Source organism: Hirundo rustica, chromosome 2, assembly GCF_015227805.2.
Source record: "Hirundo rustica isolate bHirRus1 chromosome 2, bHirRus1.pri.v3, whole genome shotgun sequence".
Classification (NCBI taxonomy): Eukaryota; Metazoa; Chordata; class Aves; order Passeriformes; family Hirundinidae; genus Hirundo; species Hirundo rustica.
This window is the reverse complement of record NC_053451.1, coordinates 29,685,344-29,709,459: the sequence shown is the minus strand read 5'-3', so window position 1 is coordinate 29,709,459 and position 24,116 is coordinate 29,685,344. Positions and strand designations below refer to the sequence as shown.

General features: G+C 39.0%; 1 protein-coding gene across 3 annotated transcripts in view; it reads left to right on the top strand.

The window, feature by feature from the left end:
- The window catches only part of CRACR2A (calcium release activated channel regulator 2A), a 53,067-nt gene extending 29,813 nt beyond the window's left edge, over window positions 1–23,254 (top strand). For all 3 annotated transcript variants that reach the window (XM_040055498.1, XM_040055500.1, XM_040055501.1), the window contains 11 exons: window positions 1,450–1,637; window positions 3,524–3,595; window positions 6,110–6,155; window positions 6,972–7,063; window positions 7,811–8,135; window positions 12,062–12,194; window positions 14,136–14,217; window positions 15,171–15,285; window positions 16,924–17,025; window positions 21,609–21,685; window positions 22,619–23,254. In XM_040055498.1, the coding sequence (XP_039911432.1) occupies window positions 1,450–1,637; window positions 3,524–3,595; window positions 6,110–6,155; window positions 6,972–7,063; window positions 7,811–8,135; window positions 12,062–12,194; window positions 14,136–14,217; window positions 15,171–15,285; window positions 16,924–17,025; window positions 21,609–21,685; window positions 22,619–22,709 (1,323 nt within the window). In that variant the 3' untranslated portion in view covers window positions 22,710–23,254. The remainder of the gene's footprint in view (window positions 1–1,449; window positions 1,638–3,523; window positions 3,596–6,109; window positions 6,156–6,971; window positions 7,064–7,810; window positions 8,136–12,061; window positions 12,195–14,135; window positions 14,218–15,170; window positions 15,286–16,923; window positions 17,026–21,608; window positions 21,686–22,618) is intronic.
- Window positions 23,255–24,116: the final 862 nt, after the last annotated feature.

Here is a 24,116-nt window from a genome sequence, read left to right as displayed (position 1 = left end):
AGGTATTTCCAACATCAGTATAGATGATTCTGGGACCTGATGTTGGCTACCATTGCAGTTACATTTCCAGAAGAGTCTCTGTGTAAGTTTTCAGATGGCCATACTATTCTCTAAGTGGGGTTTCTGTCTGCAGTTTGTTGCTTCTAAGATTTTTGAAAGCTCATCTTTGTGTGATCACTTTTCTTCTCCCAAAGCCACTCCTCTGGATGAGTCTTGTCTTAAGAATCTGAAGCAGCTTTTAAGACTTTTACTTAGAATTTACCTAGAATTCTGAGTTTTTTACTTAGAATGGATAGCTTAATTCTGTCGAGGAGTGGAAGCAATATTCAGGAACTGACATAATCTATCCATGTAAACCAGCCTTGTTCAGCAGTAATCTGATGCCCAGCCAGTGTTCCATGTGAAATGTGAGCCTGCTGAGGCTACAGTTCAGCAAATACGTTAAGCTGCTGCTGCTAAGTGCTCCCACTCTACATTTGTTCCTGACTTCTCACAGTTCAGGCTAGAGAGTATTTTCTGCTTCTATTTTTAACCTCATTCAAAACCAAGACTACAACAGCACTGTTCTAGGGTGGGAACTGACAGGAAGAGCTGGGTGAGGACAGATTATGGTTGGGTGAGCTTTGTTTGTTGGGATGGGCAAAATGAGAGTTCTAACACTGTTATGTCTCAGATCCAGAAGATTGAAATGGTATCATTGCTTCTAGTATATTTTACATCCCTTAAAATTAATACAGAAAAACAAAAAAAAATCCCCCAAAATTAAACTTTTGTATTTTAAGGTCAGTAATGCCTTCACTAACATGAAGTTTTGCATTGTTTAAATGTGCTCAGTTAGCCAGGAAGAAACAGGTAGAACTTCTTTATGTACCAGAAACCACTGTCATCTGCTGTTACTTGTTTTATAGGGAGGTGGCATCTCTCCTTTGATGTACTACATTGGAGAGGGAATATAAAACTGAATAAAAAAGGCTCTAATTCACACTTTTTGGTGGATTTGTCTGAGGTGGCAAAAAGGTCACTGCTTGTTCATATTGCTGGGGATGGGAAGGTTTATCAGCTGTCAGATTTAAATCTAACAGGTTTTAGGTAGAACTCTGAATTGCCCTCTGTAAGCCTGGTCTTTGTGGAAAATGGTCTTAAATAGCAGTTGTGAATATCAGCTTAATGCTGCTAATCTGCTCTGTAGTGCCTTTTTATGGTTTGCACTGGTGTGTTTTTGAACTGGATAAAATTCAGTCATAGAATGGAATGGCTTTGTTTTTGTGTAACGTAATTATGTCTGTACAAAGAGCAGTGGAAGAGCGCCGTATGTGTTTTATTCATTTTTTGGCTTTGATAGAAATAGCTCCCTACTCAGCTATCCTCCAAGACTCAAATTGAAAGCGTCAAAAATCAAGATGCCTCAGTCATTTGTGACGCTTTCTGTCCTCTTTTCTTCCACCCCAGTTAGAGCATCAGTGTACACAACTCCTCAGTGGCAAAGAAGAAACCAGAGTAGAGAACACCAAGCTGAAGCTGACTAACCAGGAGCTGCTGAGAGACCTGGAGAGAACATCTCGCGAACTAAGCCTGGCTCAACAACAGCTACAGGCACTTCAGGAGGAGGCATCAAGGCTCCATGAGGAGAAGGAAATGTAAGTGTCCAGCTGCAGCAGTCCTAGTACACTTGCTTGGTATGCCAGTGAGCCTCCTCAGGGTCCCCAGGGCTGGGATTTAGGCTTCTGTCATAAGCGGAAATCACCTGCAAAGCCAAGTGCAATTCTCGATTCCCCCAGGTAATTCAGCATTCAAATCCATATCTGGCTTCTATGGAACCTTCTGCTACATGTTCAAAATGCCAGTGCTCTCCCCACTGCCATTGGTTGAGGGTATTTGGAATTAAAAGTCCACATAGTGTCAGTTTTGAAATACCAATGGAATTCCTTATGGAAGTGCCTTACAGTTGTGGCACATGATGCTTCATCCTCCTCAAAGCTGAGTCTATCTGAAACTTGCTTCTCAGCATGCACTCTGACTGTGGGATACCTGGGATCTTCTTTTTTTCATTCATCAAAAGTAAGCCTAGTAAGGCCAGCAAGATAAAACTTAGCTTATCCCAGCTCCCACAAGGCCTTATGATAATTCAGAACCATAATTTCGGGGTTTCCACTTCAAATGTTGAAGATTTCAGATTCTGACTCTGAATTAAAAAAACAAAAAAGAAGAAATATTTACGGTTCATATAAATGACCTGTGACAGATCAAGCTACCTGTCTTGCTCCAGTCTTCCGTGCAAGGTGGAAGAATCACTTCCCTGAAGCTGTAATTGGCAGAAATATTAATTGAAGTCCATTATAAAGAAAATGCTCAGGGATCTGTAGAAGCCACTCATTGCCAGTGGAGAGCACATGAATGACAGATGGACCTAGCCATTGCAGTAGTGAACTATACAATTCAGAGCTGTTGCTGTTTGACACATTTCAGGGTAGAGCAGAACATTAGTTCAAATGCCACATTTTTTTCTCTTGAGCTTTGTGCCAAGCTCTACTTAGTTATTACTTCTTTAATTTTTCTTGAGGGTATAAATGATGAACTTTTTTGGTAAATTAGTGTTAAAGAATGACCAATGTGATTAGAATTTTTAGGTTTGTATGTTTGATGTGTGTTTTGGAAGTAGACAGTAGAAATGCTGCTCCTCAAGGTGGTTTGTTTCCTCTTTGAGGCCTCTCTTTTCAGATCCAGAGCAAAGACTATGGAATGATCTGATTTAAAAGCTACAAAGGAAATCTGCCCAGTGGTCAGACAGCTGAATAATACTACTGCACTTACAAAGCACTGTGGATTCAATAGTGGTTTATGGAATTAGAGCTCAGCCCTACTCAACTGCACCTGCAGTGTTGCTTTAAACATCTGTATCAGTCTGGTAAGACCTGAGCTGTTGAAGCAGGTGTCATGTTCAGACTGTGCACAGGAAGAACTTGAGGCTTCACTGAAAGGCAAAAAAAAAAAAAAAAAAAAAAAAAAAGCCAGACACCAAATCGTGTTAAATCAAAGCAAATGGTGTTAAAATGGCTGCATAAGTGTCAGGAATTGGAAAGAAATTGTAGGGATTGTAGATGTGTGAGCCTGACATATGGCTCCTGCAGCAGGATAAGATCTAATTTTGGATAAAATGTCACCTGTTTTTAGTGGCCATGAGTGAGAAGTATTTCAGCAGTGCATCTTTTCTGAATGCTCCAAGTGCCAGTATCAACATATATTAAGCTCTCTGGATGAAGAAATTAAAAAGCAATATTTTTTGAAAAAAGAACCTCTACTCCTTCCTCTGCTAACTTGTACTGCTCTGCTACTGTGGGTCTTATACTGAATGAACATCTTTAAAATATTAACCATTCATGCAGAATAGAATCTCCAGGTTTGAAGAAGTTGAGGTCTCAAATGTAGATACCCCTAGGGGGAAGCATTTTAGCAGTGTTCTTACCATGGTTAGAACAATTTTTTTTTTTTTTTTTTTTTTTTTTTTTTTTTTTTTTTTTTTCAGGGAGGTGTACCGGGTGACAGAAACCTTACAGAGAGAGAAATCAGGACTTTTGAAACAGCTGGACTTTTTAAGGTAATGTAGGTCTTCCATTCAAAAACTTCTTATATAGTTCTAAAGAGATCCACTAAAGGATGAAGTTATGTTGGGATATGTAGCGAGTGTAGGTGACACGGTGTTGACAGTGGGGTGCCACAGGGGCAGCCCCTGTGCCAGAGAGAAGCCCAGGGCACAGCAGAGGGCACAGGACACAGCCCAGGGCACAGCAGAGCCCCACAGCCCCGATGTGCTTCTTGGAAACCTCAGTAAGAAAGGGTGGAACACAGTGCAGCAGCTGGGAGAGAAGAGAGAAAAAAATGTATGAGAAAGCCCTTCAGACACCAAGGTCAGTGAAGAAGGAAGGGTAGAAGGTGCTCCAGGCACCGCTGGAGCAGAGTCCCTTGTAGCCTGCTCAGAGTCCACACAAGAGCAGGCTCCTGGCAGGAGCTTGGTCCATGGAGAACAGCCCATGCAGGGGCAGGTTTTCTGGCAGGAATTGTGGCCCATGGGGGACCCACATTGGAGCATTCCATTCCTGAAGGGCTATTCCCATGGAAAGGACCTGTGCTGGAGTTTGTGAAGGACTGTAACCTGTGTGAGGGAGCTCACACTGGAGCAGGAAAACAGTGTGAGGAGGAAGGGGCCGTAGAGAGAAACTGCTATGGACTGACCACCAACTCTACTATTCCCTATCTCCTTGTGCCATTCAGGATTCGGAAAGAGGTAGAAGTGTGTAAGAGATGGATTTGTAGAGGATTCTTAAAGCGTGACTGAAAGCTCACATAGTCTTGTACATTTCTAGATAAATTTTGAGATAAGGTGTGCTGACTTAGAAAGGCCATGGAATAGAGAGGACAGACATTGTTGAGAGAGAAAATGAACATTTATAAAGTATTGCAAACAAGAAATAGCTTGGCTTCTGACAGAATGGCATTGAGTTTTACATCTCTTGTGTCTCACCCTTCTACAAGGTTAATCATAGAATGAAAGCCTTTTAAAACGCCTCTCAGTTGCCCTGTCTCTGTAGAGCTATATTTTCCAACAAAAGAGCTGAGGGTGTAGGAGTGAAGTTGAGCCTGAGAAGAAAGGAGATTGTGGAGAGGGTGATTTCAGTGTTGTCTCTATTTCTGATCATCCTAGAGTTGAGTCTGTTTTGTCTGTAATGGGTAGCTGGTAAGTAACATTCTTATCTTTATCTTGTCCCAAAAGCTTTTCCATGTTACTATCTTTCCTTGTTGTGTCCAGTAAGAAGAGTGAGAGAATAGTTGGCTGTACATCTGGCAGCCAGTCAAGGTCAACTGCCACTGATATATGACACAAAAATAGTAAAGATGGTTGCAAAATGCTTTTGTATGCTTGGCTCTTGCATAGAGTAGAGGGCATCACACCTGAAAGATGTGCTTTGTTTTGACAATTCGGTATTGGAGGACAATCTCCCTTCTAAAAGTCAAATGTGAAACAGAACAGCACTGAACAGCTCTTAGCTGATTGTGAGGTAGAAGCCTGGCTGCAGGAGCATGCTGAAAGGCTCTGTTGCTTCTCAAGTGCTGGGAGCTGAGCCAACAAGAGGATTATTTCCCCAAAATATTTGTAAAATGATACCAAAATGTACTTAGCTAACAATCCTTTATTGTTAGACTTCAAAGTTTGGAGCTGTGTTCAGACATCTGTAGCTCTCTTTTTCAAGTGCAACAGTGCTGGGTGCTGTTTGCTCAGTGGTCAGTAGCGTGGGCTGTAGGTTGCACCTGCCTCTCGGCCTTCACTGGCTGCATTTCCTTCAGGAGGCCTCCTTTTAAAGTTGCCTGAAAATTTTAGAGGCTTGAGGAAAGGCTCTTATTTTGCAGCATGTGTTTTCCACAGGCCACTCTGTGATCTTGCCTGCTGCAAGTTTTGGGGACATAGGTAGAAACATCTGGCAACAGAGGTGTTTTCCATTCACCCTGGCTGCTCAGTGTCTCCTGTGGCCAGGCCAGCAACAGATGGAGACAATAGATGATGTACTAAGCAGGTGTGCTGTCAGATCTGGTCAGAACTTGCTGATTGCCTAGAGTATCTGTTTCTTGACACTTTTATTGTTTCTGCACAAAGGATGGAAAGATGGATTTTTTCCTAGGGTGACTTTTCCATGGCAGCCACAACTGCAGCCCTCAGAGGGGCGTAACTGGCCTTCACAGCTGCCAGCAGATGAACAAGAGATGGTGTGCATTGCAACCTCTCCACATTACGAGGTCATCTTTACTGTGAAAATCATTAAACATTCTAATTTACAGTATGTGGAGGCATATTGACCACGACTGATTTCTATGTGTTAAGGCATTTGTTTAGATAAAATGCAGAAAGACATCCAGATCCCATCTGGCTTTAATCAGCATAGCCCTGCTGGAGAATCAATAGCCCAGACAAGGAACTGGCTGAGGTGAGAATATAAATAAAGGATGATGAAAGGTTTGTACAGGCATGTGTCCAGTCTGTCTGTTAGTGTGAAGTAGAAAAGTCAGCAGTTCTAAATACTTGGTTTCAGTGTTTCTTCTGTTTATGTTCTTTTTGCAGAGAGAGGAACAAACATCTCAAGGATGAACGTGACATATTTTTGCAGGTTACCAACTATTATTTTCAAACCCCGTATTGAGCAGACACATATGAGAACAGCTTCAAAAGAAGGGGAACAGAAGGCTGTGCAGGAGATGGACTTTCATGCCACTTAAATCTTTCCCTGTTCTTAATTTGTATTGTCTTTTTTTCTCATTTGAAAATAAGATTTTTTTTAATTTGCTGAACAATTTTAAGAGCCACGTGTTTAGAATTATAAAGTGGGAGATATGCAAAGAGAGATGAATGTATTTTAGAAGAAACCAAGGATGCAATCATGAAAGGATGAAATAACCTGAAAATTGAACAATTAAATTGTATTAATTTACTCAGTCAAGAGTAGGTAATATCCTGAAACATTTATACAACAGTACAATAACTGAGTACCTGAGTTAGTATCTGAGTACCTCTTTGGACTGGGGTAAGAGCAGATCCTATTAGCTTTTTAAGAAGCAGCAAAGAATGGACCCCTAAGGTGTTCTGGAAGTATCCTGGTGTAAGGAGACTAAGGCCACTTAGTTTATATTTGCTTGTGTTCTTAGTCCTGCAAGAAGCTGCTTGTGTAAAAAAAAAAATACCCTTTTACTTTTTTTTCATGACATTGTGCTCTTCTATTTACAAAGCAGATGCATTTTTGCAGTATCTGGAGTTCCCTGTTCTGATTGTTTATCAACTGGAATTCTGAAGCATTTTTACCTTTAGGATTTTATTCTACATTTTTTTCTTTCATTTACATTGCATTCTTTAAGTATTCGGAATGGGGGTAGAAAACCATAATGAACACCAGAAGTAAATCAGTAAGAACTATTCTGTATTTCTGCAGAAATGCAAAGCAACTGCTCCAAAAGCCAGCTGGAAGCAAAGATCAGGGTCTATAATTGGGAAATACATAGAGGGCAAGATGCTGCCTAACAGGTAGGAAGTTTTTTTCATGTGTTCCCTGTTTGAGTATGATGAGGCTCGTAGAAAGAAGATGTGGAATTCTTCCTTACTGATGCTTTTAAACTTTTCAAAGAGTGTGTTTCCAAAGGGTCTGTCACTGTAAGATTACTGTGCTCATTGAGAAATTTGAAAATGAAGAGCCAGATTTTAACATAAATGAAGTGTGCTGTCTGCAAAGGCAAGAGATTTCCCCTCTGTCGATGGGTGTATGCTGGGAGACACAAAAAATTGCCCACAACCCTGTGTTAATGTGGTACAATGTTGAGTCTCCACTTGGACTTTTTTAATCCATGTTAAGCAAACCCGTGTCCCTCCTGTCTAATAAAGAGAGACTTAGATTGCATGTAGAAAAGATCGCACTTGGGGAGCTCTTTTATACTTCCAGAATGGGAGCGGAAGGTGGGAAAGGAGAAAATCACAGTAGAGAAGTATACTTTAGCTCTTCTATGAGGTTAGAATTGATGTTAATCTAATGTTTTCCATTCTGGTTCAGGTTTCTCCTGTAAATTATTAGCTTTCCCCATGACACTTGTAATTATCATCTTACCATACACATGGTATGATGAACTGACTTTTCAGCAGACACTGGAATGACTCTCCTCTGCCTGCTGTGACTAGTCGGAAACATGGGAGATTAAATTCAGTTATCCAGATTAAATTCAGAATAAAATAGCAGATCCATTATATTTTTGTGATGTAATTTCTTTTTTCTCTGTCTAGCCTTTCATTTGAAGAAGATGATATTTTCAGTAACTCAAAGAGGAGGAATTCTGGTGGACTGAATGGAGCTCTCTCTGAAGAACCTGATGCTGGACTCACTGGAGGAATGCATAAAACGTCACATCTCCAAAGAATAATATCAATTGAAGAAGATCACCTACCCCAGCTTCTTGACAGGCTGGTTGATAAGCAGCTGAGCAGATGGACTGGAGAAGATGAAAACACTTTTGAGATGGAAATGAATAACAAAGCCAGAGAGCAATCAATGGAACACTCAGCATCATCTTCTAGAGAGCAGCCTGTAGGGAAGGAAACACTGTCAAATGTAAGAGGACAAAGGAGACCTCACCTTGAGTAGAGTGTGAAGTTCTGGGCCCTGTGATTTAAGGAGAATGTGAAGATCCTTGAATGCATCCAGAGGAGGGCCACAAAGCTGGTGGGAGGGCTGCAAAGTGTGTCCCCTGAGCAGTGGCTGAGGGCTCTGGATTTGTCCAGTTTGGAAAAACTAGCTGAGGGACAGCTCTCTTACTCTCTGCAGCTTCCTGAAGAGAGGGAGATGCTGACACCTTCTCCCTGGGATCCAACGATAGGATGTGTGGGAATAGTTCAAAGCTGCCTCAGCGGAGGTACAGACTTGACATTAGGAAGCATTTCTTTAGTGAGAGGGTGGCCAGACACAGGAATGGGCTTCTTAGGGAGGTGGTCCATGCCACAAGACTATCAGTGTTTAAGAGGCATTTTGATAATGCCCTTCATAACATGCTTTAGCATTTGGTCAGCCCTGAAGTGGTCAGGCAGTTGGACTAGGTTGCTGTAGGTCCCATCCAACTGGAACTCTTCTGTTCTATTCTATTCTGAAGAAACTTGGATGCCATGAGGTGGTGTCGAGGATTAATGCGTTATTCCTAGAATCGAAAGTTATTTAGTTTTCTGTCTTTAAGTTGAAGCACAACAAATTAAGCCATTGCATGAAGTGGGGGATGAAAACATATTGCAGACAAGTGCTGAAGGTGCAGAGAAGGGAAAATGAACATAAAGGAGTGGTAACCGCAGATAATGTGTGCATAGATTTACATTTGAAGGACTGTTTAGGGAAAGTGAAGTTAAGCCTTGTAATGGGTGATACGAGAAGATCTAGTGGAAGGTAGAAATGGTCTTTAAAAAGAAGAAAGTATTTTTTATATTTTTTTAAAAAAAGTTTTGTTTTGTTTGGGTTTTTTTTTTGCCACAAGATGCAATTTCTCATATTCTGATACTTTTGAGTCAGCTTTGGTAGCTGTTACGTTATCTGAGAAATAATGAGAGGAATATCATTACTTTTTAATTATTTTTGTGAATTCTTTGATTTAGCAAATTGAAATCCTATCTTTTTTCAGCTCTAGCTTGTATATGCATGTTAGCAATGAATTCACCATTCAGTAATAATCCTTTAAACAGTGTGCTGGAAGGTACATTTCTTTGTAGTCTAAAGTTCTTTTTGCACTGCTATTGCTTCAGAGCTAGCTGTGCTTGTTTTCTAATTTTAGAATCATTGTTAAGGATTACTCATTTTTAGATTTTTGAAGCACATATTAAAAAGATTAAAGTACAGGAAAAATTGGTTTGCTTGGTCATAATTATATGGTTCTTTTAGAAGAAGCAAGCATGTGTTAAAAATTATGATAGAATTATGCCATGGTTACATGATAATTTCTAAGTGGTATCTTTTAATAAAGCATCGAGGGTACAGAAAGGGGCTTCATATTTTGAAATTATTTAATTCAGTGCATGCTTTCTGCTTGCTGTGTGGCTTATTTCGTATCGTGTTTTCAAAGCATGGCATCACTGGGCTTTAGGATGACAAAAGCCAGGTAGCTCATCCTATCCAGCTAGGACAAGCCTGTCCTGCCAGCCCTATTCCAGCAGTTGTGCCCCTTGAAAGCTCATCCTCTCAGATGGGTAGGAACTACATCTTGTTTCTTCTTATAACTGGTCTAAAATGGCTTTTGTACGACATGGAATATATGCATTCCATGATCTTACTGCTTACTGCATGGAACTCAGGCTCCTAGCTGCTGGCATTAAGCCTTCCTAATCAGCATATATTCACAGTAGTTCAGCTGCTAATCCTGTATGACCTACTGCACCTTATAGGTGAGCAGAACCAACGGTGGCAGCAGTGCATGAGGCCAAGCAACTGCTGTTTTATCTGGGAGTTAACAATCAGGTAGAGCATTTTTCTAAGTGGCTGTGAATATGAAGCTGCAGTTGACATTACCAGAAGTGTCACTGGCAAAGCACCTGAAGAAACCCTAATGGAAATTAAAGCACGATTTTCTGTCCAAAGCTTCTGCATGAGATTCCCTTCCTCTCCCCTCTGATCTTTCAATATGGAATATGAACCACTATGTTTATACCTGTAATCTCCACATTTGTGGTAAATTGTGCAAAAGCTAGGTGTGCTACTTTGCCTGGATACTGTCTATATAAATACCACTCAAAAGAAACACCTAGGGAAGACTTTTTCAGACTGCATTGTAAACTAAAATAAATTTTCATCCTGCTGCTATTCCATTTTCCCACTTTGTTGAAGCAGACTATGGAGTAGCTTATCCCCATGCATATTGTTCACATGCAGATTTATAATCAAGTTTGATTATTAAGGTTATTTTCGTGACTGGGCTTGGTACATCTCAGTGAAAAATGGCTTCTCACTGTGTTGGGAGTTGAGCTGAAGGCTGCTGGGGTCTTTGAGTCTTAGTGTTACTGGAGTGTGCATGGCCACCAGGGACAAAGTGATTCAGGTCATGTAGTCCATATATTTAGCTATGATTCTCACAAGCACTGTGATAATACTGCCAAGCTGATGATTGTATGTTAGCTTGTTTTATTTCCCAGAGCACACAGACTAATAAGCTGGGAATGGTTTTTAGCAGGACTGAGAATGTGCTTTGTATAAATACGTGTGTGCTACTCGTAGCCCATAATTGCTAGGGGGTTTAGAATTTTAATAGAAAAGGAAAATAAGAAACCCCTCTATAATTGTGGTGGGCTGTAAGCCCAGCTCATAAAAGAGACATATTTTTTGTCTCCAAAATTTACAGCAGTGAATGATTTTTTTTTTTTTTTTCCACATGAAGGAAGACAGCAGCTCAAGCCTTTGTTTGGCATATTTCCCCCATCAAGAGCAGTTCTCTATTTATTCTTCTTTCTCTAAGACTTCTGTATATTTGTAGAAAACAATCCCAAGAGTAGACTTCAATATCTCATTCAAAAGACTGTTGGGCAATGAATTCAGTTCTGATGTCTTCATGAAGGCAGCAGTCTCCTGGGTCCCGCACGTCAAATGACTGGCAGGAGGGCCCTTCCCTTCCTCCTCTCCCTTTCCCTCCTCTCCCTCCTTGCAACACACACCTCAGCAAACTAATGTCAGGACCATCCATGGTCTTGCTCCCCTTCTGCAGCATTGAAAGCAAACTTTATATCTGCCTCTTCCTTCACCTTTACACGAAATAGAAGAGACCAGCAAGGGCACCCCCTGCAGAGCAGCTGGTGCTAGAGTGCTTCCATAAGCAACTCCTGATCTACATGCAAAAGAATGATGACCTACTTGACAGAGGATATGAATATTCTCTCCAGCATCCGCTTAGCTTAGCCTGCAGTAAACAGGACCTGGATAAGCAGAACAAATTGTGGTTCCTTCTGCTTAAAAAGACAGAAACATAGCTGAATGTTTACAGCCTGATTAACTGGTCTAATTCTCTGTGTCTTTCCTCCATTCTTCTGACTGTAATGTTAAACAGATGTAGAAATGCAGTAGTTGGATGGAAGTTCTTGGCTCTATGGTAGCAGCGGAGAAAAGAATCTGGTGGCATAAGCCAAAAAATTATGACTTTGCTTCTGTTATATAGATGTGCTGCTTCCTCTGTGTCATTGGTATAGGATGAAGCTACTGAGCAGAACTGTGTGTAGCTTTATAAATTTTGATTTGTGGCCATGAACATAAACTGTTTTATTTTGGCAGTTTCATGCAAAGGTTCATATTCAGTATACTTCCAGAGTGTAGTGCAAATCACTGCAATTCAGATGATCTGGAATGATGCATGGCAAACATCTGAAATGCTGAGTTATTTTAAGAAACAGAATATTGCTTCATGAGTAATGAAGAATATGATAGGATAAAATCTATTATTTTCACCATATCAGACTTAAACTGGGGAGGCAACAGGATTTATAGAACAGTTGGAGGCTAATTTTTCCTATTACTTGAAGGAGGAGAGAATAAGCTCTGTCCCAGACCGCTTATTCAAGATCATTTTTGTGGGCAATTCGAGTGTTGGAAAGACTTCATTCTTAAGAAGATTTTGTGAAGATCGTTTCTTCCCAGGCACAGCTGCTACTGTAGGTAAGTTTAACAAAATAACTATTATTTTTGTTCTGACAGTACTTAACAGTTTCTACCGAGATCAGACCCTGTATTATAAAACACAAACACAGAATTGTTGTGAAGGTAGGACATGCAAAGTGAATTCTCCTAAACTGGAAAGCACACAATGGATGGAGAGGTTTCAGAGTAGAACCTGTACTGAAATCCTGGCCAGCACTGAGGTAAATCAGAAAAATTCTACTGATTTCTCTGTAGCTAGAATTTTCTTGTAGTTCTCACATTTCTGAAACAGATATCCTGTCCTCTGGACTGCACTGTAACAGCAATTCCACCTTCGTATCTCATTGCTGTCCCTCCAAGTAATCTGATTTTGTTTTAAAGAGAAAGTAGAATATCTGAATCACCTGTTTGAAGATTTAGCATTATACTAATCACCAAAAGAATATGCCAGATCAGTGTTTCCAAAGCCAACATTTTCAAAGCCTACATTATTCTTACCTTGCCTGAAGTGTAGACCAAGCTTTCCAAAGTCAGACACAAAATTAAGGTAAAAAGCTCTAGTATAGGTTATTGCAGTGCAGCTGGGTTAAATGACCAGATTCTTTAGATTCTTTATGCTTAGCCTGTATTGAGACCTTACTAATTCTGCAGCATATATGAAATAAAACTTAACTGCTTCAAGGTGAGCTTAGTAGTGCCCTTGTTTTTTACTGACTGTATCTTCATCTGCTGGAACAGGAGCTTAGACACCTATCTGCAGTTGTCTGTTCACATATCCTATAGGCTTAAAGGCTCCTGTTCATGTTGTCCTGTAATTGGCTGATACACTTCTCTACACTCTGAACTCTTACACTGTGTGTGCAGTTTTCCAGAGGATAAACACAGGAATGAGCCTGAACTTTTTCCTCTTTTGGCTGGTCATCCAGGGTTCTTGCAAAGAAAATGGCAGGAAAGCATTTGTCATAGCTTTGACTCAGCGTTCACATCAATGAGTTGCACAGGTGTGGGCTATGGCTGGCAAGGTACAGACAACACAAAAGTCAAGTGAACAATTTGGAGAGGAGTGTTCTCAATGAATTTCTACAGAATTGGTCAAATTTCTTCCCTTGAGATACAAGCAATAGATATTTCCTCCATACAGGTTTTCTTAATTGCCTATTGAAGGAATGCACGCGCTGATGCTTGTCCATTAATGCCACTGGTAAAAATCCCATTTTTGTGGAAAATGGCCCCAAAGATGCTGTTGTTGACCTACTGAGATCCCTTCTAACCTGAACTATTCAATGATTCTGTGATTTTATGATACAATTCAATGTGATACAAAAAAATGTAGGTTGTGATTAAGAGGAAGTAGTGACTGATTAACATTTTAGACTCTAATTATTGTTATAAATATCCAGAAAATACTTACTTCTTCACAGGTTAGAGGAATCGGGAGAGGATAATTTAAAATCTTAAATAAATGAAGTTTTATCTCCACTAACCTAAGTGAGGTGAGCTCATCTTCTGTGTAATAAATAGGGGAAGAGATTCTCCACATGTGCAGTCCATCTATCTTCAGCATTTGTCTTAGGATCCACCGTTCCCTATGTCATGCCTTGTGCTTTTCCACTAACTGTGGAAGGCTCCCATGTGGTTAGCACAGGCTAAACTAACACGTTTCACACAACTGATGTTATGCAGTGAGTTCCAGGCTAAACGGCTTAGGCTGCTGTGGACTGTCAAATGGACCATTGGCTCATATTCTGTGATTTGGAAAGTGACTTATCTTGCATATTTTACAAAATTACCCTGCTACCATTCAGTATTCCATTGCTGGAGAACAAGCAAACAAAGGTTCTTGTCATCAGGTAGCTGGAGACTCTAGACTTAATTTTTAATGCAGTGTCTATCTTTTTACTTTTCTGGAATTGTTGCTGTTTGCTGGATCAGCTTGTAAAGCTTGCGTTTCTGTTGCAGGTGTGGATTACAACGTGAGAACTGTCAAGGTAGATCACACCCAGGTAGCGCTGCAGCTCTGGGACACCGCTGGCCAGGAACGGTGAGGAAGGTCCTCTTATGGTTCAGCCCTGGCCGTCAGCCCAGCTGTGCGGCTGCTCCCTCGCCTGCTGGCATGGAGGAGGGAATTGGAGAGATGAAAGTGGCAAAAATCCTTGTTGGAAGTAAAGACAGTATGATGAAATTTAACTCCATGCCAGTCAAAACCCGTACGCATTTTAAGGTCTCGCTTCCTTGAATCATCTGTTTGAAGATTATTAAGTGTGGACCTAATCCTGCTTCTTAGGAAAGGATCAAATATAGGAGAATTCCTAATAGAGCCAGTGGATTCACCATCTAGCTCACTCCCTTGCAGCACTAATGTGCTGATTTGCTGCTATGTCCACTGCCAGTCTGTAAAAAAAGAGTCTTAATTAACCTCTGAAAATTTAGTACCACGCTATTTCTTTAGGAGGAAGACTGATTTTAAAATGCACATAGAATTATTTCTGTAGCAGAAAATACTTTAACAGATAAAAAAGAGGTGTTTACTTTTTTACTAAAGCAATACCATAGTAGTAGAACTCCATGTTTTTGTAAGATTTCAGTGGTAATTTCCTCTCTCATCTCCTCACCTGTTGTGTAATTTACTATTACTACAAGCAAGGATGATAATGACAAACTACATTTTCTGCGTGAAGCTTGGGAAAAAGGTCTCCAAAAACCTAGCTTGCTTTAGAAGAGCACTTAGTGAGGGGACATTTCTGCTCCAAGCTTAAAATGAAAGAGGGGAGAGAAAGGTGAGATATGCAGCTAATTATCCAGCCTAACAGGGAAGCAGTTAAAGAAGGCAGGGGGAGATTTTCCAAACACTTTCTTTTAAAAAATCCTTTTATTTTTTAAAATTATTTTTTCCAAATAATTTATTTGCCTTTGCATGGAGGAATTACTATAAATTTTAACTTGTCAGATTGTTGCTTTTGTTGAAGAGAGCTGTAACCAGATTCTTACCTGTAGGTACCGAAGCATTACCAAGCAGTTTTTCAGAAAAGCTGATGGTGTCATTGTGATGTATGACATAACAGCAAGAGACACATTCACAGCTGTCAAGCAGTGGCTGATAAGCATTGAGGTAACTTGATGCAATTTTAAATCTAAACTCTGGTGTCAGTCTCTGCCTTCTGAACAAGGGCTGTTGGCAGGGTAAAACAGAGAGCACCGTGGTTCTTATATTGTCACAATTACATTTTTGCTTGTGAGTTTGGTCTGCATTGTTGCCGGTGAAGTTGTTTTTCATCTCTATTTCTGTGGAAAAAAAAATCGTGGTTCCAGGGTTTTAAGGACTTTGAACGAGTGATGGGAAAATCCCAGCATGGTGTCCTCTGATTTCTCATGAGGGAGCTGAGCTGATGACCCCAGCCAGATCACTGCTAGCTCTGAGAGGTGTTTTGGATCAGTGATGGTGATCACTAGTGGTTTGATAACCAAGTGTGCAGATTGTGAAAAATAGATTCTATTGTGAATGTAAGCCTTAAACTCAGAGCTATGTAATCTACATAAGTGCTGTGAAACTGCCTCGTGAAAGACAGTTCAGTTTCCTGGGGTTCATCCTTTCAACCACTTGAAAAGAAAATCATAGTCCATGCTACTGAGTCACGTCAGTTTAATTAAAAATTTAAACATATGAAGAGTGTAAGCAACGGAATTTGCTTGTGGCCAGAACAAAGAGTAAAAATAAAACTGAGGCAGCTGCCACAAAGGGCTGACTTGTAGCAAGAATGAAGTGTGACTTCCTGTTTGCACACTGAAAAAGTAAGGGACAGATCAATGAGCAAAGATCATTTAGTCTGATTTTATTGGGCATGTGCTCTAGTATGACACACTGTTACATTGTTATTCTGTTTTCCAGAATAACCAAGAGGTGACTTTGGGAGTTCAGGTTAGGACTCAGTTATTTAAATGCCTCCAAAAAGTCATAGTTATTCCAGATATGACTAACCTTAGTGAAGCCCTATTAGAATGCATTTGGGAAGAACAGGGCCTTGCTAATTGTATGATCTTAGGAAATCAGTGGCATGTTTTAATTCAGTATGGTAAAAGCTGGAGGAGCATTGCTGATTTTGATTCAGAAACATGGAATATTGTGGTCAAAACTTTTTTCCAAGCTGCAATAGTTCACTCTTCTTTACTAACTAATTTTTGTTTGCTGCAAACTGTTGCTAAGTTGGACATACTGCCAAGTCCATTTACTGCTGTGGGATTCAGGCCACCTAATGAAAGCACTCACTGTGATAATTATAACCCTTTTCAGAATGAGTTTTGATTTCTGTCTATTCTCTGGATTTTTGGGGGTCTATTCTGTGTATTTCTTCACTATTTCCTGTAATTCATTTGGCATAATAGTACTCAGGTGTTGTCATTTTTTTTTTTCCTGGCCATGTAATTAGAAAAGCAGTGGCTGTAAACACATAATATCTGAGCCTGTGTAGAAAGGTGGTTTTCTCTCTCCCATTTTAATATAGAGTCTAATGAGCTTCTGTGCTGTTATTTCAGAAAAAATCCTTAATCAGTGTAATCTTAGCATTATGTCTTTTTCATGTCTTTTATCCAGCTTCAATTCCTGACATGTTTGTAAGCAAAGTGACACATACCCGGTTTGTATGAAGTCTTAAATGTCTTGTTATAGTGTGACATTTGTTAGCTTTAGTCCTCTTTATCTTTGATCTTTTGAATTCAACACTTCAGATGATATTTGCTATTTATTCTGCAGGAGGCAGCTGGGGAGAATGTGCCTGTTCTTTTGTTGGGTAACAAAACCGATAACGAAAAGGAACGCGAGGTCCCCATGGGAATGGGAGACCATCTTGCAAAGGTACTGTGCCTAGGGAACTCCTTACAAAGCTTGAAGGTGAAGGTTTTAAAATGGAGTCTAAATTCATAGGAACACAGATTAATGTTAGTCAGACAGGAATCTTTAAGGATCAGGAACCCCATCACACTCTGTAATTCATCTTTCAACGATGTTAGTGCTGATAATTATAGTACTTAGAACACTGCCTAAAAAGAACACCCTAAAACCATACTAATCAAATAAAAAATCCTAAACCAAACCAAAAAGTGAGTGGAGAAGAAAAAATAATCAAGAATTCACTCTCATTGTGTCTCCTATGTCTCTCTCTGTTCTCTCTTTTTCTTTTTTTCTTTCTGCTTCTTTTCTCTCTCTTTTTTTCCTCCCTTTTTTCTGAGAAAGGATTCTTAACATAGAGATAATTTGGGGACCTTTTCTCCCTCCTACCTCCTGTAAAACCACAGAAGACCATCTGTTACTCCTGTGGTAGGAGTAGAAAACATGTTTACTTTTAGTAACTTTCCATCATGGAGATAAAATAAGTAGAGTTAAAAGTCTGCATCTACCAGAGCACTGGTGATCCATGGGCATAATTTAAGCATTCAAGGGACTGCAAATACCAGATACTTGTTTATATTCTTGAGTACCATGTCCATCAATTTTTCCTTTGAATCTCTTTATGTGGTGCTTATAGTTTGAACAAGAATGCTTGCAGAATATTCATTTATTTAGAAATAAGTCATCAAAATATTGCTGAAATATTCACTGAATTGTTAGGAATATACCTGTATTGAACAGTGTCCTGGGTTTCATACATTTACCTGTTCTGCCTTTGAAAATAGATTTACTGCCAGTAATAAAAAAGGGTATTTTCAAAACTTGGAGTGCAGCTGAATTGTTCTTCCAGGAAAAGTTGCTGCTAGGCACCTCTTTGTAACTGAAAAAATTAGGGACAGATCTCTTTTTATCTTATTTCGATTGTTCACATAGCCTTTTGAAATTATACCTCCCTATTCAGTTTTGTGTGCATTACTTGGTTTTTGTTGGAGAGGATTATCAGCCTTGAACTTTATCCCCCAAAGGTTCTCCCTTTAGGAAATCAACTTTATTTTCTTGTGTGCATGGAAATGAGGGTAACTTTGAGACTCTGGAAGCTAGGAGAGACTCCTGAGTGTAACACTAAATCCTTCTGTGAAAAAACAAGTGACACATAAATGCTAAATGGACAGAGAGTAGGTGTCTTGCATGTCATCTTGCTCTAAAAAAACTGTACTAGTAAAACAAAGATGAATCATTCTAGTATATAGAGCTCACAGCCCACCAGGCTATTAATTCTAACATGTCATGCAAGAAAATAAAATGTTTTGCATAAGTAAAACAAAAAGTTGTCAAATAAGATGGTTATAATCAAATGAATGGATCTGAATGACTCATTTGAATGTTTGAATGTGCTGCCTGAGGTAGTTAAGGGAAGGAATGATTAATGGCAATGGATTAGTTGAAAAAGCAACATAGAGATAATTAAATTATAATAATTTGCTTGCTGAGCTAATAATAACCATGAATTTTAATGAAATATTAATTCTTGCTAAATGGCCGTGTAATTCCTATGAAACCACATACCACTGTCTCTGTTAGTGTATGCAGTCGAGTTACGTATTTTGTGAATAATCCCATGAATTACGCACGAAGGATCCCAAGTACACAGGGTGAAATGCTGACCTGAGACTAATTTCTGTAGCCATTTTGGTGAAAACAAGCTCTTCTTGTGCAGGCAAAGAGTAAGTATAGCCTGCTGGCCCTGAAGCCCAACAGTTCTAAGGACTGTTTCAATGTCTCACAGGATGGGATTGGTTTTACCCAGCTTTTTCTATCAGAAAAGGAACAGTTAGAAAGGAACATGTACTTTCAGGGGGCATTTCAGCCCAGCTGTATTAGCCCTTGCTTTGCTTCACTACCACATCTTACAAGCACTGTACTGTACTACAGCTTTGGTTAGAAACCCAAGGGCTTCCATTATAATGCACTTGTCACACAAGCACAATTAATTTTTAAAAGGAATAATGGCAGCCTGAAGGGAGTTGTCATTTGAGAAGACTGGTAGTTCCAGTGTGTTTGTTATACCCTGTGAAAGGGAGAATGGAATGAGCACAGGGATTGTGGAAGTCCATTTGACTTTTTTAGCAGAGGATCCAGAAGAAGAACTCCATATGACAAATTTCTCTTTAGCTTAGCCTGATCCAGTGATCAGGAGTTCATATGAACACCACAAGAGAGAGTGTTCAAATCTTATTGTGAGCATCCTGGAACAGCCGATGTTCTGTTTGAGTGGATAAGTGTAAGCACTGCTAATTATTTAAATGAAATGTCTTATAATAAAGGTGCTGCTTAGGCATGCTTATATCTGCATTATCTTATTTTGGCCCTGCACGTGCTTCCTGAGTGATCTTAAATGGGTCAATAAATCCTTCTCTATCGCTGTTCCTAAACTATAAAATAAGATAATAATGCCTTGTCTGCCTTGGCTTTGCAGAGTATATGTGCTTCATGCAATGAGGACTCTTTCTGTGTATTCATATGGTGTCTCTTTTGTCAACCTGTCAGTGCCATTCTTACACCAATACTGCTAATGAGGGAGCTATTCTCAGAGTGATGCTACTTTACAGGACACAAAATTGCCCAGCTCTCTCTGGTAATAACTCATTTTCCTCCCTGTTCTTTAGCTGCCTGCTGATTTGTGGGTAAATTTTTAATATGAAGTGATTGCCAGTAGTCTCCAAGGTTCAATACCTAATTCCTGGATGGAGATGTATGGCATTTCCTAGTTTAATAATTATATTAAGTCCTGCCTGCTCCTAATTTGTGCTCCTTGTGTATTCTATCAATTAAAGTTTCATCTTTGAATCAAGGAAATGGCATGTTGTATTTCTAGACTATCTCCCCTTTCAGACAAGAACCTTTTTGCTAGATTGAGAGAATTAAGCACTCATTATCAATTGAGTTTAAATTGTTATCTTTCCATCCAAGCAGTTTGTTGAAAAATCCATTCCGATTTATGCCAGTATAAATGAAGTTATCACTGAGAGTTCTCCTCTAGTGACACTCTGTTGTATGTGAGGAAGATGTTGGAGTAGTATCACTCTCAGCTTGATTGACATAAAATTTGTAAAAACTGACCACAGTAGGTTTTGTATTAGAGTTCTGATCACCTGAGCAGAAAAAGAAAGTGTAATTTTAATTTCAAGCTTCTGTTTGCATAGCTAGCAAAAGAATCTGACCTGGTTAAATTTTATCTTAAAAGTTTTCTAAGAAAAGCAAAAGAACTGGAGGGTTGCACCACTGTAAATGTTATAGTTTAAAAAAATCTATAAGATGTCTATTCAGCATTAACATTGCCTGATTGCTTCCTTCTCTGCTTTTCTGTTCTTATCTGGTCATGAAAAATTATTGCATGTTGTTCAAACTTGTTTTTCATTAGAACAAACAATATAACCATTGACAACATATTCAAAACTGACATTGGATAACTCTGAAGCACTAAAACATAGTACTCTATGAAATTATTTTCCCTACTTTTTGTATCTGAAATTTCATGAAGGTGACAAAAATTCCCAAAAGTTGTGGAATTCTGGGAGCGTGGTATATGGGGGGGGTGGGAAATCAGACCAAACCAGAAATACCTGGTCATCTTAACGGAAAGTTTTGAAAACTGAATTATGAGTGTCTTCTGAAGAGTGGTTAAATAAGTATAAGTGCAGTAATCTCAACTAATGACAAACAAATGAAAATATGCAGACGTGATTGTCATTTTCTAGGGTACTGACTGACTTACTTGAATTTTAAGCTACTGTTATAAATAGCAATAAGACACAGAGAAAAGTACAGAGCAAATAGAAATTTGAAATCTAGTTGGGTAAAAGGACATGTAGTAATGTCACAGAGGCAATATAGGTGACCTTCTTTGTAGTAGGTTGTGAAAGTAGACAGATGTGTATTTTGGAGGATAATCTGTCATTCTCTTCCAAACTTCTCTGCCATCGGAACTGCCAGATCAGGCTCTTGTGCAGATGATCTCTTGCATTTGCATTTAAAAGACTTCAGCTGAAGCGCTGAGAATCTCTCCCAAGACTTGATCATTTACCCACTGTTCCTAATTACAAAGCTCCCAGGGGAGTACAAAACTGAAAGGTGCAGGCTGACTTCCAAAGAAGGTGCAGAAAAATTTCACAAGTACAAAAAGATGAAAGAAGAGTTACTGGAATTCTTTTCACTTGCTTTGTCCAGCACTCAGTGATGTGGGAATTGCCTGATCATCACAAGGGAAGCTCTCAAGACTTAGTACCTTACCAGATCTGTTTTCATTTGAGCTCTTACATCAAAAACCACTCTACAAAACAAATATCTGCTAAGAGAAGCATATAGTTTTTATTTGTGAGGCGCACTTGAACTTCTTTTGTTACTCTTTAGTGTTAGCTCTAGAATTAAAATCCCAAGATGATAAATTTCCTCTTTATTTTCGTATTTCAGTGTATCTGTGCTGCCCTTTTTGCAGCTGGAGTGAGACATTGTGCAAAAGTAATTGAAATTATCTTTCTCTTTGATTGTAGGATTACAATTTAATTTTCTATGAATGCAGTGCATATTCTGGGTACAATGTGGAAAAGTCTGTGCTTCACTTAGCTAGGTAAGAAAAAAACACAAACAATGAGTTTTTTATGTGTTTGACTACCCTGTAACTGATGACATTGTGAATTCTCTTTGTTAAATTAGTATTTTATATTATAGAATATTAGTTTTGTATTTATTAGTTATAGAAACTCAGGATGGTGAAATTACTTTTAAACTGCTCTGTAGCCTGACCCTGTTGCTCTGACTGAGAGTTCCTCACGTTCATAAAGAATTATGCTGGTGAAACTCTGTATAGATTCAGAAACATCTGGATTGCTGCTAGGAAGGCTGAGGGCCTTGGCTGTGATAATTCTTGCAAGAATTTCCTGAAGGTTTGGAAAAATATATTTGAAAATGGATGCTGGTGACTCCTTGCAGAAGGACATTGGATATGCTTCCTTCTTCCCTCTGCTCATTACAGCTCAAATTCTGCTGTCTGCCTGGGAACTGGGAAACAGGAAGAAGTGGATTTTTGAAGTTATATAAAGGCTAGAGGCAAAGATACAGGAAAATATAGACCCTCTGAACTACTTGCAGAGGTCAAGACACTGGTAATGAGTTGGACAGTCTCTAATATTGTTGCTGAAATCGGTGAAATTTTGTGGGAGTGTCAGTAATTGATAAATGACTAGGCAGCCAGATTTGTTTTAGTTTTCTTCCAGCCATAAAGTAAGAAAGGAAAGTTACTGGTTTGAGTCTCTGTAATATGCAATAAATGTTAACAATCAACACTAACTAAATTTTTCTAACTAAATGAACAAAGGCAATTGTGTGATGGGGCTATCATAATTGTACTTTTTTGTTTGTTTGTTAGTTCACGAAATATTATCATCTTCTGTTAAGTCTCTGGACAATTTTATACTCTTGGGAAAATGTGGGGGGTTTTTGTTTGATCTCTTGTGGGTTTTATTGACTTTTTTTTCTCACAAGTGTTCTTTCTTTGTCCCAGGATTTTAAAAGAACATGAAGATAAAGTGAAAGAGAAAACCATCGAACTTCAATCAGATACGAACAAAAAGTCATGTTGTATGAGGCAATAAAATACTGAGGCATGTTTAGACAAGTCATACATTTATACAACACTACCTGGTATAATCAGATTTGCTTTCATCTTCCAAATATTTCTTCTGCTGTGTTCTGAGTGTAGGTATAAGTGAAAGTTAAAATATTTTTATGATCTAATCATGCTTTTCTAAATATTGTCTTTAGTTAATTCACAGTGTATTTGGGACAGTAACAGTCTTTTATTCTGTTTGATGCCTAACACCACTGAATCCTGCCTTGTCATCAGGCTTGTAGAAGCTGCCACATTATTAATAAGAAGAAGTAATTTTATGGGAAGAAAACTATTTGGAATATGAAGTAAATTATTACTGGTGTAAATGACCCATCCTCTGAATACTGCTTATTTCATTTCTGTTCAGACCTTTAAGATCCTGACTTTGTGCTAAGCTCTCTTTACAGTTTTTTAAAAAATGCCATAGGTGTAGTTGTTCGTAGTTCAAAATGTGCTAAGGCTGACTGAACAGCTCTTTGTCTCCAAAAGTCTGTCACAGAAGGTGTCATAGAAAATTTTGGAGGTATAATTTTCAGAAACAGCGGATCTTATTTTGAAGAAGATTTTGAAAAACTTACCAGCATTTAATGAGTGAAAAATCTCACCCAAATCCAGTGAGATATTGCTCTTTTAGCAATGCTAAGAAGAAATTCCTCCTCATGTAGCTAAACACATGACTGATTTTTCAAAAGCAGCTGCCACACAATATTCCTCCAGGGCCTGATAGCCCTGAGACACAGTTTACCCACGGGAATGCGTTTTAGAAAATCATGGCCCATCCTGGATCATAAGAAATGCAAATGTCAATTATCTTTTGAAGCTTTTGTGGAATATAAGTGGAAATAAGAAACTTGAGAGTGCGTCACCCAGCCACCACATGATCAACAATTATTCCTGGTGGGATATGTCTTCACTGCATCCAGCTTCTGTGGTAAGCATTCAAGAACAAGTATTCACAATGGTGAGCTTGTTGGGAAAGTGGAACCCATGGCATAAGTTTTTTCATTAAAATATCACACAAGACAGTAGAGTTCATTATGTAAAACTGTTACAGGCATTATATTTTTAATCCATTTTCTAAATGTTTTTTTAAAGTTACTTTTCATTTAACTAATGAATCAAATTGAAACTAAAGATGAATGTTAAGCACTAGCTCAATAAGTAACTCTATTTTTGGATAAAAACTGTCAGTTATTAATTGTACTCTTGGGATTTCAGTCTGATCAAAGGTGTTTATCTAGTTCCAAGAACGGCACAATAGACCCTACAGCAATTTCTATATCCATACCAGAACTCAAAGTCCCTTTCCTTTGAGTTGGGATCCAAATGTGACCCCTTCCTTATCAGGTTAACGCCAGAATAACCAGGGGTTTACTTCTGTCAGGAATCA